Genomic DNA, 18,262 nt, shown 5'->3' with positions numbered 1-18,262 from the left:
AAATAAAGTAACAAACAAAATAGAAACAGACTCAGAGAATAGAATGACAGCTGTTAAAAAGGAGGGTGGTTGGGGGCTGGGTGAAACAGGTGAAGAGAGTAAGCAAAAACAAACACCTCATAGACACAGACCACAGCTTGGTGATTACCAGAGGGAAAGGGCGATAGGGAGGTAGAAGAGGATATATGGGGTGTAAATGGTGATGGGAGACTGGTCTTGGGGTGAACACACAATATAATATACAGGTGATGTATTATAGAATTGTACACCTGAAACCTATATAATTTAATGAATGTCACCCTAATAAATTCAATTAAAAATATAATTTACTAAAAAACAAGAACCAAGGTTCTTCAATGTCCTGCAAGGCCACACATGACCTAGCCCCCATCACCTCTCTGATCCCATCTCCTACCACAGCTGCTTTTGCTTCCTGTGCTCCAACGACATTGGCCTCCTTATAGCCACAGCTCCTATGCTTTAGAAGGAAGGAGAGATACTGGGTGGGGGTGGAGGTACGACCAGCAGTCACTGCCAAGCATGTATTTCACTGCCCTCCTCCTTCCATACTTCAAGTGGTTTGACTCTCTTTCCTCACTTTAGAGTTTCTTTTGCTCTTCTTCCATTTTATCATGATAAGCATTTAAGAGACATACTGGCCACACATATTTGAGATTTAGTTTTTGATGTTTTTCATTATGTTGATATAGGTTCACATTTCAACTACTTATGTATAAATGATGTTTTAAAAAACTGATCTTTCGCCCGGCCAGGCATGGCTCAGCGGTTAAGCGTCGACCTAGGATCCAGGTGATCAGGGTTCGATTCCCGGTCAGGGCACATATCCAAGTTGCGGGCTGCAAGCGATCAATGACTCTCTCATCATTGATGTTTCTATCTCTCTCTTTTCCTCTCTCTGAAATCAATAAAGATATACTTAAAAACAACAACAACAAAAAAACTGATCTTTGGTGAAACGTCAATCTTAATTCTCCTACCAATCATATTTCACAGGCTGCTATGATTGCCATTGATCTCTACCTGACCTGTCATTTCTTTCTCAATATAAAAGAAAATTATATTTTTCTTTAAATAACAAGAATAATATAGTAACTAGAAGTAAATACAGTGGTATCTTGGTTTTCAAATGTCTCCATTGATGAACATTTCAGTTTACAAACGCCATAAACCTGGAAGGAAATGCTTCGGTTTTCGAACACGCCTCCGAAGTCGAACATGCCACGCGGCTTCTGCTGAGTGCAAGATCCTGAGGCCTAGCTGTCAGCTGTTGATTCCTCGGTCTTCGATCATTTCAGAACTTAAACAGTCTTCCGGAACGCATTACATTTGAAAACCTAGGTAACAGTGTATACCAAAACTTGAACTAACACTTAGCAACATTCTCAATTAAAGAAAGACTGATGTAGAAAACAGCAGGAGTTTCTATTCAGCACCCTTTCTCATGGGTGTTTATGGGGTTATTGCATCTCAGTTCCTCTGAGGCTCTCTTCATTTCCAAGTGAATGAGTCCTATCAATGAATCTAAAGAGGGTTAAGAAATTCCAGAAACACCTGAGCCAGAATAATGCCTCTCTTACAGTTGACGTTTGAACAACGCAGTCGAAAATCCATGTACAACTTTTGACTCCTCAAAAACTTAACTACTAATAGCCAACTGTTGACTGGAAACCTTATCAATAACATAAATAGTAGATTAACACACATTTTGTATGTTATATGTATTATATACTGTATATTTACAATAAGCTAAAGAAATTAAGAAAATCATAAGGAAGAGAAAATGTGGAATATATTTTATGCATTTATGACATACCTAACTTTTCCTTAATTTTTTCAGTATTTCTAGGCTATGAAGTCTGTCTGCAAGTTTTTCTCAAATTGTTGCAGATCTCCACATAATTTTCCAATATACTGAAAAAAAACCACATATAAGTGGACCTGTGCAATTCAAACCCAGTTTGTTCAAAGTTCAACTGTATTATGAAAGTCAGACAAATGTGATCAAACTGTGTTTGGACCTAACATTCTCCACAAAATTAAAACTCTAAGTGGGGTTGGTTTTTCCCTTTGGGACCATATACTCTATGGAACTTAGCTTCGGTCTCTTACTGTTACTTCATATACTGAAGGGAATGAGGTTTACATAAATAGTGAAGAATTGTTACTTAAAAAATTTAAATTAACTTTCAGTTGAAGTGCAATAGTTATAACCACCTTCTATATATTTTCTTTAGTCACTTCAAGATGGTTTATTCCTCACCATGTCAATGGACACTACATTAGGAACTAAGACCTTTAACTCACTAAATAGCCACCTCTACTCTGATGACTCCCGTTTTATACTTGGTAGTAACTCTGATCTCTAACCTAAATCCAACCATCTACTTTACATTACTACTTGAATATCTTATAAGGACACCAAGGGCAGAATGTCTAAAACTGAACTCACGATCTTCCTCATGCCACAGACCTAACTCCTCTTCCAGGATTTCCTATCTCAAGGAATGGCTCTGCCAATGCTGACAGTACCAGAAATCTGTATCTGCTATATCCAACACAATGCCTGGCTCACAGCCAGTACTTAGTATTTGTTGAATGATTATTGAATACTTTTATGGGAACTGCTGTTAAATCAGACTCTTAACTCCTTCACAGACTAAGGAAATGAGTGATGATTTATCCAAAATCCAAGCAGATCTTTACTGACTTAAAAAATCCAAGCTCTTTCCATCATGCCAAAGCTACCATATTTACTCAAACAGCTGAATGCCTTCTAAAATTCCCATCATTACTGCACATCAACATGCAGTTAAGTGAATGAATTGATTATAATTTTCTCTGCTCGACCAAATTTCTAGTTCTCATACTGTGCTTCTTGAATGTGTCACTGCTGGAAAAGGAACACTAACTGTGTATTCAGGGCATTTAATGGCAAATTTGAGTGAAATGTTGATATCTTGATAGAAAAGATTTCTTTGAGCTCTACTAAGCATTTTTGAAAGCAAATTGTGTCAGCAGACGGAAATTACATGCAAAATAAACTATTCACATATGATAGGCACTCACACTTTGTAGCAGATGAAGCTTTCAAAGTGTAGGAAATGAAGCTGAATAATATCAACCTCTGGTCTAATTACCTCCAAGTCTCTGTTCATGGCTAAAGGCATAAAATGCAAACAATTATGGCACACAATAGTGTGAGGCATCAGGTAGCAAGGGAGGACACTACTATAGCCCTGACTGCACACACGGCACAGCTGCTGCATTTCATCTACTATTTTAGAGACCTACTAAGTAACTTAATGCAATGAAGGATGCATCATTATTCCTGGATTTGGTCCATTACTTTACTTTTCTTTGTATAGTACAAGCAGAGTGGTTCAGACTTTGTAAGGGCTAACGAGGCTTCTTTTTACTGAGCTTTCATGCCCAGGCCACCTTAATTACATTAAACAGTAGTTGGTTAACTAAATCCACTGGAGGTACACCACTAATTGTCTGGCCATCACACCTTGAGGGCAAAAATGTAGTTCTACAGTGACCTGTTCCCTGATTCAATCATTCTCAGTTGATGGTTTTGACTATTTAACAAGATCCTGCAAAATAAGTAATGAAGTCTGTATGTGGATTAGAACTCCACAGGTAATCCTTCCATTCTAAAAATAAAAATACCAGGCTCTGTATCCATTTAAATAATTCCAAAATTTTAAGCAAGAAATAATTTCCACAGGTAGTTAGGTAAGAGTACTTCCTCTCTTTTTAGTTGGAATGTTACTACATTCTCTCACCTTTTTTTCTAGGCCACAAATAACAGTATCTAACATTTATTAAGCACTAACTCAGAGTTTCTCAACTTTGGCACTATTGACATTTTGGTCCTGATAATTGTTGTGGGATATGCATTTAGGATGTTTAGCAGCATCCCAGGCCTCTACCCTCCCTACTCGCATCTAGTTGTGACAAAAATGTCTCAAAAAATTGTAAATGTTCCCTGGAAAGCAAAACTGCCCCTAGTTGAGAACTACTGCCTTAAATATATAATTTATTTAATCCTCTAAACAACTCCACAAAGTAGTTCTACTCTCTACTATACAGGTGAGAAAACAGGCACAGAGATTCAATAACTTGCCTAAAGTCACACAGCCTGTAGAGATACAGCCAGTATTTGATCCAAGTTAGTCTGACTCCAGAGCCCTAATTCTTAACTGTTGCCCTAGGTACTTGATCCCTTTCTGACTTTAGGACTTAGTAAGAGGCTTGTTAGTTCACAATCCCCTCCAGAGTTATTAAAAAGGAATTGCTTCAGCAATGAATTCAGGAATTGAAATTGACTTGAAAGAGGGAAGAGGAATTAATGTCTCTACCTGACTATGCATATCTGAGTCATGGTAATTGAAAGAAGACATTTTAAAAATGGAGGATCAGCCACATACAAAAAATCTAAAAACCCACAGCTTGGTAACCTTCTCCTTCCACCACTTAAATCACTTTTAGCTAGGTAGAACAGATCCTGAGTGTAATTTAAGAACTTTCTCCCTTAACGAAAATATCTGACCCACCAAACAGCATAATTTGCATCATTATATTCCCTCCTTTAATTGGAGATTTATACCTTCCAATTAGAGAATTCATTTGCAGATGACCCTTGTAAAATGGTAATACCCATATTAAACTGTTAGTCTTAATTTAAGTAAATTAATCAAATTAGTGAGTTATTTAGCAAGCCATTAGAAAGTAAATTACAAAACAGTGAAGTTCTGATTGATGGCCCAGTCAGGGGCCGAGAAAATCAGGATACAAAATATTTTACAGTATAGCTCAGTGTGGGACATACGCGATAGGCAATGTGCTAGGCAGTGGACAGATGGCCAACGGAGAGGAGAAGCCATGGAGAGTCACAAGAAACTGCCTCCTTTCTGTCCTCTGCAGTTTCTATTTAACAATCTCTTCTCCCTCTGATATTCTAAAGTTCTTCCCTGGACATGGAGACTAGTCCCAGCCTATCCAAAAAGGCTGCACAGCAGACCTATCACTTTATAGAAAACTATGAGAGCTGACACTTCCCCAAGTGGCACTGCTTTTCCGAATCAGCTACCCAAACTGTCAACCAAGCATAAATGAACCTGGCTTTGCTAAAATTAAAAATGGCAAAGTTTTATTCAAGGGCCTAAAGATTTGCAAATCGGAAACACTACCAGGTAATACCCAGAGTGTTCCAAAGAAAAGAGAAAAATTGAGAGCTCTTAACAGTAAAAAGTACATTCTTGAGAGAGAAAAATCAGTCCTGCATTCTTAGCTTCTGGATTGGTCCGAGATGGCAATCTTTGTTTGGTGGTCCAGATAAAGGATGCTAGGAGATATGGGTGTCAGGTGGCCTGGATACATGGGCATTGTTCCCGAAGTTCTTCAGCGAATTATCTATAGGACATATACAGGCATTGATACACATTTGAGAAGTTCAAATCGTAAGTTCCCAGGCTAGTTAAAGCAAGGGTACCATCGTCTCCTCATGCCTCAAGCTACTTCACTTTAGTAATTTAGCGGTAATTTGACTAGAGTGACTCCATTTCATTTCTTTACTCTTTCCTCACTACTTTAACAGCACATGGATTTCTATGTGCAGGAAATCTAAGCCTGAATTTGCAATGCACATCGCTTTCACCTGAGGCTAGCTTCTCTAAACATCTTGTGGGACACAAAATTCACCATCTTCTGTGTGACAAGAGACTCAAAGTGAGGGTGCTCTACCACTCATTGTGGGTGCCCTACCACTCATTATGGGTGCTATCCTTTGGGCAAGAAAGTCTTCCCTTGCTGTCTTATGTAGGGAAACAAAAAGAAATTCGTCTTCTCCCTCTACTCATTACCTCTAAATAGATGCAAGTAGACAACTACTTCCGTTTTTTTGATCCAGAAAGTGTCAGATAATCTTTACATTTTTAAAAGGCTTCCTTGGAGTGCTCATTGTGAGAATTTTCCTTCAAGAAAGGAATGAAAGAATAAAATGCCACTGAAATTTAAACTAGGCTCTGTAATTAAGCACTTTAAATCTGCTCAGAAGAACTTTCAAACATTCAAATGCTAACAGAAAGCTTCTTTAAAAATATGAACAGACAAGAAAAGCAGTCCCAAGGTTCATACTGATATAACACAGAAAAATTTTATTGTGGAACTTTAAAGGTCAATGATTAAAAACAGAAAACTATCATGTGGATTAAAAAGCTAGGTTGAGTGGTTAATTGCAAGATAAACCTCACACAAGCACACTAGTTATCGAGTAGGATTAGAGATGGAAAGTTGGCCTAGATCTGATCAAACTACCTTGCCTTTTGAGAAAAGCAGGGTGAAAGACACGAATATACAAGCTTGGATTAAAAAAAAACAACACACTTCTATTTACTATATTTTGCAACTATGATCTTTTAAAACAGTGGCCTTAGGAAAATCTGCTTTGGCAAGCAACTGCAGAGGCTCCTGCGGAGAGGAAGTGAAAGGACTGGGCTTATATACAAGGGCTGCTGGCACCTTCAAAGCGCAGGGGATGGTTCGCAGCAAAATGTAGTCCTAAGTAAATGGGTTTCAGGCAATTTCAGTGTTAAGATAACATCATTAAGAGTAGAACAGATTGTGCTCAAGCCCTGCTGTTTATAATTAACACGTTGCTTCCAAATACTCCAGGGTCCCTGGTAAATAGTCTTCTGCTCACATCCACCCAGACCAATCAGAGTATTTTCATCAGATTCCATGCTGGGCCAGCACCTGTCTGGACAAATCCAATAGAGCCAAAGAACTCCTCTCCCTGGCCAGCTAAGTAGTTGGATGAACACAGCTTGGCTTAGTCATTGTCACAGTGTCCATATGGCTTTGAAGCTTGTTTTCACAAGAAATCATACAAGTATTTTATTATGTCAAAGTTCACCGTCCTATAAACAAAAACAGATAACAGGTTAGCATCCTCACCCCCCAGACTGCTCAGCTTTGCATGTATGATTCTGGGAAGCACCTGCAAAATAATTCACAACTGATGGTAAATAATCCTATAGTGCTGTCAAAAGTGTGGTGATAGAACTGACAATTTTTCAAAATGTTACTAGGAAGAGTTGCTTTATAAAGTTTATTTTCCCCCTCATCAAGTTTGCTTTTCTAAAAAAAGGAAACGAAGTTAGAACTATTCAACATTCTGTATTTCAATTATACTACAGAAAGTTTAGATTTCATTTGAAAGCTATTTGCTTTTTGTCTAATAACCAGAATAAAGTAATTAGAGATGCAAAAGTATTTAAATCTTCTTTGCTTCTGAATACTGTTTATCTTCCGAAACACCTGTTTTATCTTACAGAATGCATAGCTCATCTGTCCCCATTTGTAGCTTTCATTCTTTTCAGTCTTTTAACACTGGCTGACCTGTGTGTGTATTGTAACTAAATCTGTATGATCCAAGAATACGCTACAACAGACGATGTGAATGTGTATTTTTGTACTCTGGTAACAGGCAGAATAAAATAGCAGGGAGAGAAAGACATATAATTATTTTCCTTTCTCCAAACTCATTCTTCACTATAAATATTCAAACTTGGAGGTTTATTATTTGAATAAATGGTCAAAATAATTAGATATAATGATCTAGCAATAAGTATAAAATTAAAGCCTTAAAGTATTCAATTCTGCAAAAATACTCATCCATGTGAATCTTTTAAAGATTCAGTAATTGCATGCTCTTATTTATTAAACCATCATCAATTAATGTTTTTGTCTATCATTTTGTAATACACTTTCTAAAAATGTTTCTAAGCAAATGACTGACATATCAAATATTTTTTAAAATCTGGAATATGGAATTATAGATACTGCTTATGAAAACACATTTAAAAATAACTAAAATGAGATGCCATAGCTATTGTGGTACCCAGTGGTGGACTGAAAAATACCTAATTGTCTCATTACAACTGTGCCTCTCTGAAGAACTTAACCTTTCCAAATGCATAAAAACACTGCCAAAACAATCCTATTATCACTAGCAATAATAAAACAAAAAAAAATAGGTACTAAAATTTTTAAAAATCTTATCACAGGCACAAAAACACAAAAGGTATAGTTATATTTCATAAAAGCTATTTTAGTTTTATGTGTTTTTCTTTCATTCAACTCTAGATCACCCCCGCCCCCCCGACTTATACCCCCAACAATTTACTGGAAACAAGGTACTACTAACAAATCACTTTAAAAAAAAATCATATTGGTTAAAAAAGATGTGTTTTAGAGGATCTTAGAAGAAAACAAACATAGTAGCTATTTTTAACCACAGGCAAAAAGGGAAGTGAAATTTGTACATCTCTCCAGGCATCTTTCCCCATAATGACTTTGGGTCTTAAGGTTACAAATCTACAGTGATATGGTAAAGTAAACTTAATGCTAAGTTTTAATGTTATTTTTCTTTGGCATTGGATGAAAAAAAGAGTTTAGAAGAAGCTAAGATTAAAATAATTTAAATTCTAATACTATGGAATTAGAAGACATTATTTGATAGAGTATTACATAGCCATATAAAATGATCAATATTAAGAGGGGAAAAGTATTAAGAGGGGAAAGAGGGGCCCGGTGGGTATGGCTCAGTTGGCTGAACATTATCCCATGTACCAACAGGTCACCGGTTGATTCCCGGCCAGGGCATATGCCCGGGTTCCGGGCTTGATCCCCAGAAGGGGGCGTGCAGCAGGCAGCTGATCAATGTTTCTTTTTCATCAATGTTTCTATCTCTAATCCCTTTTCCTTCCTCTCTCTCTAAAAAAAAAAAAAAAATCAATAAAACCATAAACTGCTTAAAAAAAAGAAGAGGGAAAAGGTGAACAGAATTGCATTATGTTATGACAGCTAAGGATAAATGTTTGTATAATGGACTAAAACTAGAAGAGAACATAAACAACTGAAAATACTATGATTTGTTAGTGGTAGGACTCCTTTCCTTTATTAAGTGATCTATTTGTGTAACTATAGCAGAGTTTGGGCAATAAAATTTTCTTTAATAGAATGAACTGACTTAAAAACACTAAGCAATTTAAATGTATTCATTTATAAAGCTTCACTATATTCTACTTCTCTGCTTTGCCACTGGGAAGTACTCAAGCAAACTGAATCATACAATTAAAAACTTTTTATTAAAAACTAAATTAACCAGGACCTGAATATGTAAGATCATTCTTTTAAAAAACGTTTGCTGCTCAACTTGTATGACTACCTTTCTCTACCATCCCTCCACCTCCAATATAAACAGGTGACTTGCCAACTGACCCTCACATATATTATTCTAAGACATGGAAGAATTTGACATAACATATTCCAAAGGTAACTTTGTGCTTTAAGGACTTGGAGACAAACAATTCACTTTAAAGAAAGTTTTAACTTACAAAGGGAGTTATGTACTTTGCAAGTACTTTCTCTAGTTTTTCATGGCTTCAGATGTATACTAGATTCATATAAATACATTAAGATTTGAGGACAGTTTTTATATACTGTAGAAGATTCTCTCTCATAGAAACCAAATGAATTATTTTCTTTAAAGTAAGCATCTAAAAAGAAACAGGATAAACACAAACAGTGTTGGTGGCAACTCGCCTAAGAGTAATTCCTAAATCAGAATTTAGAATATTTTAATACAAGTTAATTACATGGTATATAGCTAAGGATTTAATTAAGGCTTTAGCTTTTTATTCCATTTTGTTGATTTTTTTATAATACCAAAATACTTCTTTCTCACGGGGGCTATTTTATTTCCTTTTACTTTGGTGGACCATTTGATTTTTAATTCTTTTTTTCAGCTTCGTTCTTCTGACAACTTGCAACTGTACAACTTCAAGTTGTAACCTTAAGTTATCTTATAGTGTCTTCCCACTGACTGACTACGGAGGAAAAACAAATTGGAAACTAAGAACTACTATTCACATTAAGAACAGTCCAAGGAAAATGTTCAACAAGCGTCTCAGTCATCTGTCTTCCCCCATTCTCTACCTCTATATCCTGTGCTCCCTTTCTAGAACCAGTCTCCTACTGCTTCTCTGTCCAAATCTTTCCACTGTTCCTTGGTCAATAAGGGTCTCTATGACTTCTATCCTTTCCAGGAATTTTTTTTTCCCTCTTCCAGGCTAACTGAACACTGGCTCCTCATGAGAACCAACCCTTCTCTTTAGCTCTTTCCCATGATGGTCAGACTCTCTCCTGTACCCCAGGTAGTCCTCGTGCAAAAAAACTCTGCTCCTCTGAGACTCAGACCATTCCATTCACCATCCTTTAGCCCCTTTATCACCATTTCTTACTCACTGAATAATGCAGCACCCAGTTTCGACTACCTTTCCATCCCAAGATCTACATGAACCTTAGTGACTTCACTGCACACGTGTCTTTTTTACCTTCAGTGGCCTTCTTTTCTACTCTCATGATCCATGATCAAACTCAGAAATGTCCTACCTCTAAAAACAAATTTGTACATTCTAGCCTCTGATGCCCAATCTCTCCCTTTAAGCTATCTGGAACACCTTGAGATAACCAGATCATAAACATCTTTATGTTCTCCTCACCAACAAATACTTACTGAGTACTATCTAAGTGCCAGGGACTGAACTATTAGCCTTCTACTGGGTTTACTTTCTTCCTTCCCTTCCTAGCCTAGGGTCCACAGTTTGTCACTTCAAGCATTCAAAAGCCAGCATTTGCTGAATTCACCTGGAAAACCCCAATCTTATTTCAATTATATCATTTTGCTGTCCAGTACCTAGCATATTTCTGGAATGCTGTTGGAGAAGATCACAAGTTTCACAGATTGGTGCCCCCGTAAATTCAAGGTTAGGAACCTCAACTGGGCCCTCAACACTAGCAGCAAGTTGCTTTCCTTGTCAGCACTTTCTTCCATTCCTCACAGCAGCTATTTCAAATATCCATATTTCTTTCAAACTGCTACCACTTCTGGCCTTAGTCTTAATTTTGCACCCTACTTTACAGATAAAATAGGAACCATCAGATCAAAGTTCCCTCCACTTCTTGCTACCAAAGCTCGATATTCAACTCTATCTCAACGCACCTTTTCCTCGTTACAATGCAAAAGGATTCTCCTCCTCATCTAAGGCTATTTCTTCCTAAATCCCATGCTAATATACCACTTCAAGGACTTTATGATGCTTTAAATTAATCTCTCTCTTTTGTATTATTAACGTTCTTTCTCTAGCAGTCCTTTCCCATCACTATCTAAATATGCTCAAATCTTCAAAAAAATAATGACCCTCTCATAACACCTTTAGCAGGTAATAATCCTCACTCTTCCTTTTTATGGCAAAACTGTTATACTTGTTGCTATATCCTCAAAGCTTAGCACAGTGATTATAATGGGCAACACAATAAATGTTAAATGAATGAAGGCATTCTATTTGCTGTTTTGAGGAACTTCCTTATAAATACTATTTAAATACACTATAATCTGACTTCCATCCCACTGGATTCCTAAAGTGTCCCTGATAAAGATACAAGTGACTGCTTTATCATTAAATTAGATGGACTCTTATTTCTTGGCAGGAACTGACAATTTTGACCATTACTCCCTTCCCTTAGGTTTTCCTTGTATATACTTTATAAATAACTACTTTATCCATTTAAGCTCATATTTATCCACTTAACTCCATGTTCTTATACTTCAACTGTAAGATTTTTTAATAACTATATAGTGTTTTTCAAATGAGAATTTACAATAAATTACTGATCCATTCCCTTATTTTGGACATTTAGGCTGTGTACTGTGATCTAATTGTTGATGGTCTGCCACAGGTGTCTGGATCTAGGCCTATCTACCTCTCCTTTGGTAACTACCTTGGGATCTCCTCTCTCTACCAGGCCTCTATATGGAATTACACTGTCTCTTTAGCTCCCTTCTTCTTGCTGCCCCAAAAGACAAGCCCACAATGGTTCCCTTTCACCTGAAGTTTTACTGCTAATAACTATAGGAAAATATGCAATATTTATATATTTAGCATATACTAAGTTTAAAGCATTGTGCTACGTTTGAAGTAAAGCAGAGATTGACACAAATACAGTCTCTGAGCTTTGTTGACTTACACTGAAGAAAGGTGAATTCTAATTATTAAATTAATTAGTTAAAACTATGATAAGTATTAGAACATGAAAATGGGACCTGTATAATTGTGTGTGGGGGGGTAGGATGGTTGTCATGGTATATCTGAGGCTTCTACAGTAGTTAGCTAGATAAAGGAGAGGAGTTGGAAAGTCCTACACTTATGCAAAGGTGGGAATCAACAGTGAATATAAAGAACTGAAAAAGCCAGACAGGTTGAAGTACAAATACCTAGGAGAGAAGACGTGTGTGCCAGATGTGTCACGGCACAAAGCCAGGGGACAGATCACTGGGGCCTTGTTGGCTATTTCAAAGATTCTGTTTTTATCCCAATTTAGTGTTCTGGAAAACTATTAAAGACTTAAGTAGGAGGGTGACATTAAATTTTTATAAGATCATTTTGGCTATAGTGCAGACAAGAAATTATAAGGGGATAAAAGTAGATAGAAGACTAATTAGGAGGCTACTAGAGAAGAGATGATGGTGGGCTGGTTTAGAGGGATTACAGTACAGGTTATAAAAGTGAATGATTTTGAGATCAACAGGTGGGACTTATAGGCTCAGCAGGACTAACACTTGATTATCAGGAGTGTGAGAGAGAGCAATGTCAAGAATCCCTGGTGTCAGGCCTGTGCAAGATGGCAAGACTGCAGTGCTGATGGCTGAAATAAGGACACAGGAGGAAGGCTGGATCATTCCATTTTTGCTGGCAGGCAGAAACAGAGGTTAGAATTCCTGAGTTTAGTTTTAGAAATGTATTGATGCAGCTGGGAAACATCCAATAAAGGTAAGGAATATTAGAAGAAAGGTTTGACCTTTACAATTAGGAAGATATTAATATAAAGTGTTGAAATCATGGGTATACCTAAAACTGACTAGGAAAAAGTACATGAAAAAAAGCCCAAGCCTCGAGAACCAGCGACATTTAAAGATGGAGTGGAGAGTATAGGCTAGCAAATGAGTCTTAGAAAAAACAGCCAAAGACTAAAGAGAAAAACAAGAGATTGGAATCATGGGCTTTAAGAGAAGAGAGTTTTAAGAAAGAGAGAGCAGTCAACAGTGTTAGGTGCCAGAGAGTGGACAAATAGCCTGAAGAATAAAAATTGTCCTAGGGAAATGGAGAAAATGCAACTCAGAGCTGAGGTGGAAGAACCTACCTTAGATAGGAAGAGAAACCCACCATGCTGAAAAAGGAAGGAAAGAAGATGGGCACCAATGTAGGCAGTTGAAGGAGTTCTCAACTGCTGGTTTTAATTTGTTCTGTGAAACACAGTGAATGCTGAACAGAGTGAATACAGATGTTAGGATTTGTAGTTTGAATAGAGTCAAGAATCTAGGTTGAAAAGAAGTATGTGAACCACGTGCTCCAGTCTTCAGTACAGAAGGTAGAATGGTTGGGAGGCTGGTAGATGATAATTATTCGTAGGAGAATAGGGATACAGAGTCAGACTGCATGAGTATCAAAAAAGCCCACATTTTTACAACAATTTGGGGTTAGTAACAATCTGGAAGTGGCAACAAGATAAAAAGATGGCACTGAAAGTGCCTACAACTGATTGGGATTTGAGAAATAAATAGCTACCACTACAGAGAACTCCAGGGGAAGGAGTATCCCCAGGTAACAATCAGGTTTTCATTATGGCAGAATGATAGGAAAAGACAGAAGGATATGGGAGAAAGGGAACGGATGGAAGGTTAAATCAGCAGTAAGGAAATACACAGTATTATGGGGATGAGAGAGTGGAAGGGGGCTGATGTGGGAAGACAGAGGTAGTTGTTCTTCGGACACTGCCCATATAGCAAGTGAGGAAGAATCAGAAAACAAAGGTAACAAAGCAAGTTAAAGAACTGCCAAGTTCTATGGCAGAATTCCAGGTCTACAATTCCTGCTCCCTTCTGACATGGCAAATGGAAGTGCGTTTCTCTGCACGTGTCTAACATCGCGGATGCTGTGGATCAAGTCACGTCCAATTCAGTTTGGATCACTACATATTCACCATACTGAGCTTCACAGACCTCTGTCCTGTTCTTGATTATGCTAGGGCACTACCCACACATTCAGAGCAATGACAAAATCCCTGAAATAAAGATGCTTCATTTGAAAGCTATGCCTTTGATAGGGGCTCTTAGATATAGAATTTTTAATGTAATTGTTTGGAAAAAGAAAGTTATTGCCTTACAGTCATCCTGAATGCATTCAAAAACTTTTTGCTCAATTTCTTCTGTGTAAAAATTTGCCCAGTTTTACTGTAACAACACATTTTAAAATCCTCATTTTATGTTTTAGAGTCTACATGCTATCAAAATATCTCAAATACCTGCATCATATTATCACAGAACGTTTAATTCAAAAGAGACTTCAGGGTACAGGCTGCCAACCTGTACACTTCAGAACTTCAATTCATTAGAGATTTGCAAATCCATAATGTCAATCACTGTCTTTAGGCTCATGTTTTAACATAACATGAGTAATGTTTCATGCCTATGTGTTATTAATTTTGAAATAAATGTAAATACTTTCATGATTGATTTTAGAAGGAAAAGGCTGGCAAGCACTGTCTTATGGATTGTATTATTCCACATGCCAGTCTACATACACATCACCTCTTCTACTACAAGTCCTAACAGGTTGTTATCCAGCTGCAACCATGAGATGAAATAATTTATTCATATAAATGGCTGGTACATTTTCCATAGCAGCAGATACACCTTTGTGAGAACTCGTTACATTTTTAGACAGCTCTCATTTTGACAGACATAGTTCTTTCCTAGACCTTCTAACACTCTACAATTACTCAAAATTAGTTCCATCCATTTTGCACATGACAACTCCTGAAATATTTGAGATGGTTACCATATCATTCATAAGGCTTTTTTCTCACACCCCATCCCTCGGTCAGGGATATGACATGGTTTCTCATTTTACCACTGTCCTCCTGCCTCCTCAGCAAGTGCCCATTTGTCGATGCCCCTCTTAAAACTCCAAGCACAACACAGCACACCAGATTTGACCTGCCTATGTCAACACATAGTAGTCAGACCTATTACATCCCTCAAAGAAGACACCAGGATTTTTAAAACCTTATAGTTAGCTCAAATACTCAGAACTTAAGCAAGTCTCTTCCACTTTGTTTTAGTACATAAGAGTTTTTTGTAGTCAAATGTCCATTAAATCCTACCTTGCTACTATGGGACCATTATTCCATTCTATGAAGGTCTTTGAGAATCTTGATTTTTTTTCCATCTAAGATATTAGCTAATTCTCACAATTTTATGTCATTTGTAAATTTGATGAGAGGGTTCATTCTACAGTGAAACTTATTCAATCTTGGCACTAAAATTATCTTTTCTTGCTTAAATGACTAATGACATTACATTAGGAAGAACATTAATTTTTATATTTAGTATATAATTTACATAATTCAAGACATTTTACATTCACAATTACTCTCTGCTTACCTAGCAATAGCTCTGATGAAGTCTAGAGATACTGTGCATTTGTATTTTGGTCCATCAAGCTGATCATCATGGCCAACCAGGGTTAATAGCTGCAGGGTCACTAGAGAGGTAATCTAAATGTAAGAAAGCATTTTTATGAGGAAATGTTGCAATGACATTACATCATGTCCTTATTTCTAAAACTTTATAGTCCTTTGATAAAAATATATAACTGAATTCACAAGAATATATGCAAAAATTGTTACTGCTATGAAATTTGTATACACAAATCTGTAGATATGCTTAAAGTCCTAGTTAATCAAACTAAGAGTGAGTCTTTAAAGATTCCAGGAGAGACAGCTTTGTTCCATTAATGACTCACATACAGTTGCTAACCTTTAAAAACTACAAATAAATCACATTCCTTCTCTCTACATAAGAATTTTATGGAGTTTCTAATACCTCAGAATAACAAATCTACACTCCCTTGAGAATCAAGGAGTTAAAATGTGTATGTGGGCCTTTTCAGAGTTGGGTAGCTGGTTAGACAAGCAATAAGAAATATATCCTTCAGCCCTGGGCTTAGTCTTGCTTTAAAAACTGATTGCCAATTAAGTAGCCAGGAAATCATCAGAAAGATTAGTCCAAACTAAAAACAACCAAAGGTTTGCTATCATAAGATCCTTATTCAAGGAAATTCCTAAACTATACCTCCAAGTGAAAGTGATCCCACTTAGAAGGTCAGAAATGTAAGGAATGAAGAATAGAGAAAGTAGTTAACCTGATAGTATATCTAAATAAATTTGCCTGTATAGCTAATAAAAATAATGTATATGGGTTTAAAAATAGGATAAATATACCAGTAATATATAAATTGGCAGTGGAGAAAATAAAGTATGAATGTTCTAAGGTCCTGTGGCATCTGAGAGAAAAATAGAAGTACTCATTAAATTTCAACTTTGGTAATTTAACTATGAATATGTACTTACATTATAATTTTCAAAGTAGCAACTTAGAGAACAGAAATAAAAGCATGTACTTCTAAATTAGTAGAGGGGGGAAAAACTAAATTAAAAAATTATCAATCCAAAGAAAATAAAAACAAAAACAGGACAAATAAAAAGTATAAAGCAAAGTAACAGATATAAACAAAATTGCATTAGTAATTATAAGCAAATTAACTAAATACTACAAATAAGACAAAAATCGACTGATTGAAAAAATAAATCCAACTATATTCTGCTTAGAAGAGATACATCTAGAACAGAAGAATGCAGGAAGGTTAAAAGTCAAGGGACAGAATAAGATACATCAAATACTAACAAAAAGAAAAATGAAGATATATTAACACAGATAAAACAGATGTTAAGAGATTTAATGAAAAGTTCACTTAGTAATGATAAAATGCAGGCCTTGAGCTCATCTCTCTTACAATATGAGTCGCTTGAGACCTTTATGATGAAGGGATGAGACAGAACAGGATGGGGGGGGTCAAGGGATAATGGAGTCTTTGGGGAAAGTATTACTGAAAGTCAAGATAAACTCGTGTCCTTTCCAGTTTAGAAACAAGTAGGAATCATGATAAAAGCAGGCCTGAAATTGTAACAAATGGGAGATACAAAGAAGTTAATATACTTTCCTATGGCAAAATATGTTCATGAACTTCAATCCTTTCTATTTTTCTATAAGGGATTCATTTGCTAACGTAACAGTCATTTGAAACTCACACATTAATCTCCCTTTATTATTAACGGCAGGTTTCTTTAGTAGTTCTTTTTCTTTTAATATAAAAAAACCCACTGATTACCTTTTATTTTGCCAGTGGCATTTCCTTATAATATTCTTATAACTTCTACTTTCCTGTGATTCAAATACCCTCATATTTAATCAATTCTTTAACTCAAATAATATACTAAAATACTCTTCTTCCATATTTTTTCATAAACACAAAATCTGCCCCTTAATTGATTTAAGTTAAATTTCAAGAATATTTTCAGATATCATACAGTTTTATTATTTTTACCACACTAGTTACAACAAATTTCCAAAGGCAGTAAGCTGAACCAGACAGTCCCTTGAAGTCACTCAGTTTTACCAGGATTCCATGGATAAATTAATCATGAAAATTGTGCAAAGAATACAGTATCACTTCAAAATGTAGCAGTCAAAAGGCATTTCCAAAATATTAAGATACCTGCTCAATTTGGAGGTAAGGGATCTCATTTAGGAAAAGTTAACACACAAAAAAATTTAAGTCAAAATGAAGTAACTAAATTATGATGTGATTTTTCACATTAAAAAAAATACCAGTTTCAGAAATTTGTTATTCCTTGACCTTACCATATGAACAAAAAACAATACACAAATACAGAGTTTAGGAGAACATTCCATAAAGCACTGTACAAATGTACCAACAATTTCAAAGTATTTTGACAGTTTATTAAAATATTGCTAGAGTAAAACTGAAAAAAACCAAGTACAAAGACTAAGTTATGGGGTCAACCTTGTGACTCTGAAACATATTAATTTATATCTAAATAAAAAGTTCTGGAAAAATATACACAACTCTGGGAAAATTATTTCTATACATGCAGAAGTATAAGAATAGCCATCTTCTCCATTATCCAATACTTCAAATTATTATTATTTTTTTGCAATTGCATATCCATGAAATGCTTGAGGACTTGCTCT

The 18,262-nt window shown here is 36.1% G+C and overlaps 1 protein-coding gene across 4 annotated transcripts in view; it reads right to left on the bottom strand.

Annotated features, from left to right (window-relative positions):
- ORC5 (origin recognition complex subunit 5) overlaps positions 1-18,262 on the bottom strand; it is a 216,152-nt gene that overhangs the window by 131,804 nt on the left and 66,086 nt on the right. For 2 of the 4 annotated variants that reach the window (XM_081147839.1, XM_081147842.1), the window contains 2 exons: positions 15,593-15,705; positions 6,168-6,944 (listed from right to left, as the gene is read on the bottom strand). In XM_081147839.1, the coding sequence (XP_081003965.1) occupies positions 6,899-6,944; positions 15,593-15,705 (159 nt within the window). In that variant the 3' untranslated portion in view covers positions 6,168-6,898. Of the gene's footprint in view, positions 1-6,167; positions 6,945-15,592; positions 15,706-18,262 lie in introns of those variants that run through there. The other 2 variants (XM_081147838.1, XM_081147840.1) reach the window with 1 other exon arrangement.

Source organism: Miniopterus schreibersii (assembly GCF_964146895.1).
Source record: "Miniopterus schreibersii genome assembly, chromosome: 9".
Taxonomy (NCBI): Eukaryota; Metazoa; Chordata; class Mammalia; order Chiroptera; family Miniopteridae; genus Miniopterus; species Miniopterus schreibersii.
Note: the sequence above shows the minus strand (reverse complement) of the source record. Positions and strands in the feature narration are given on the sequence as shown.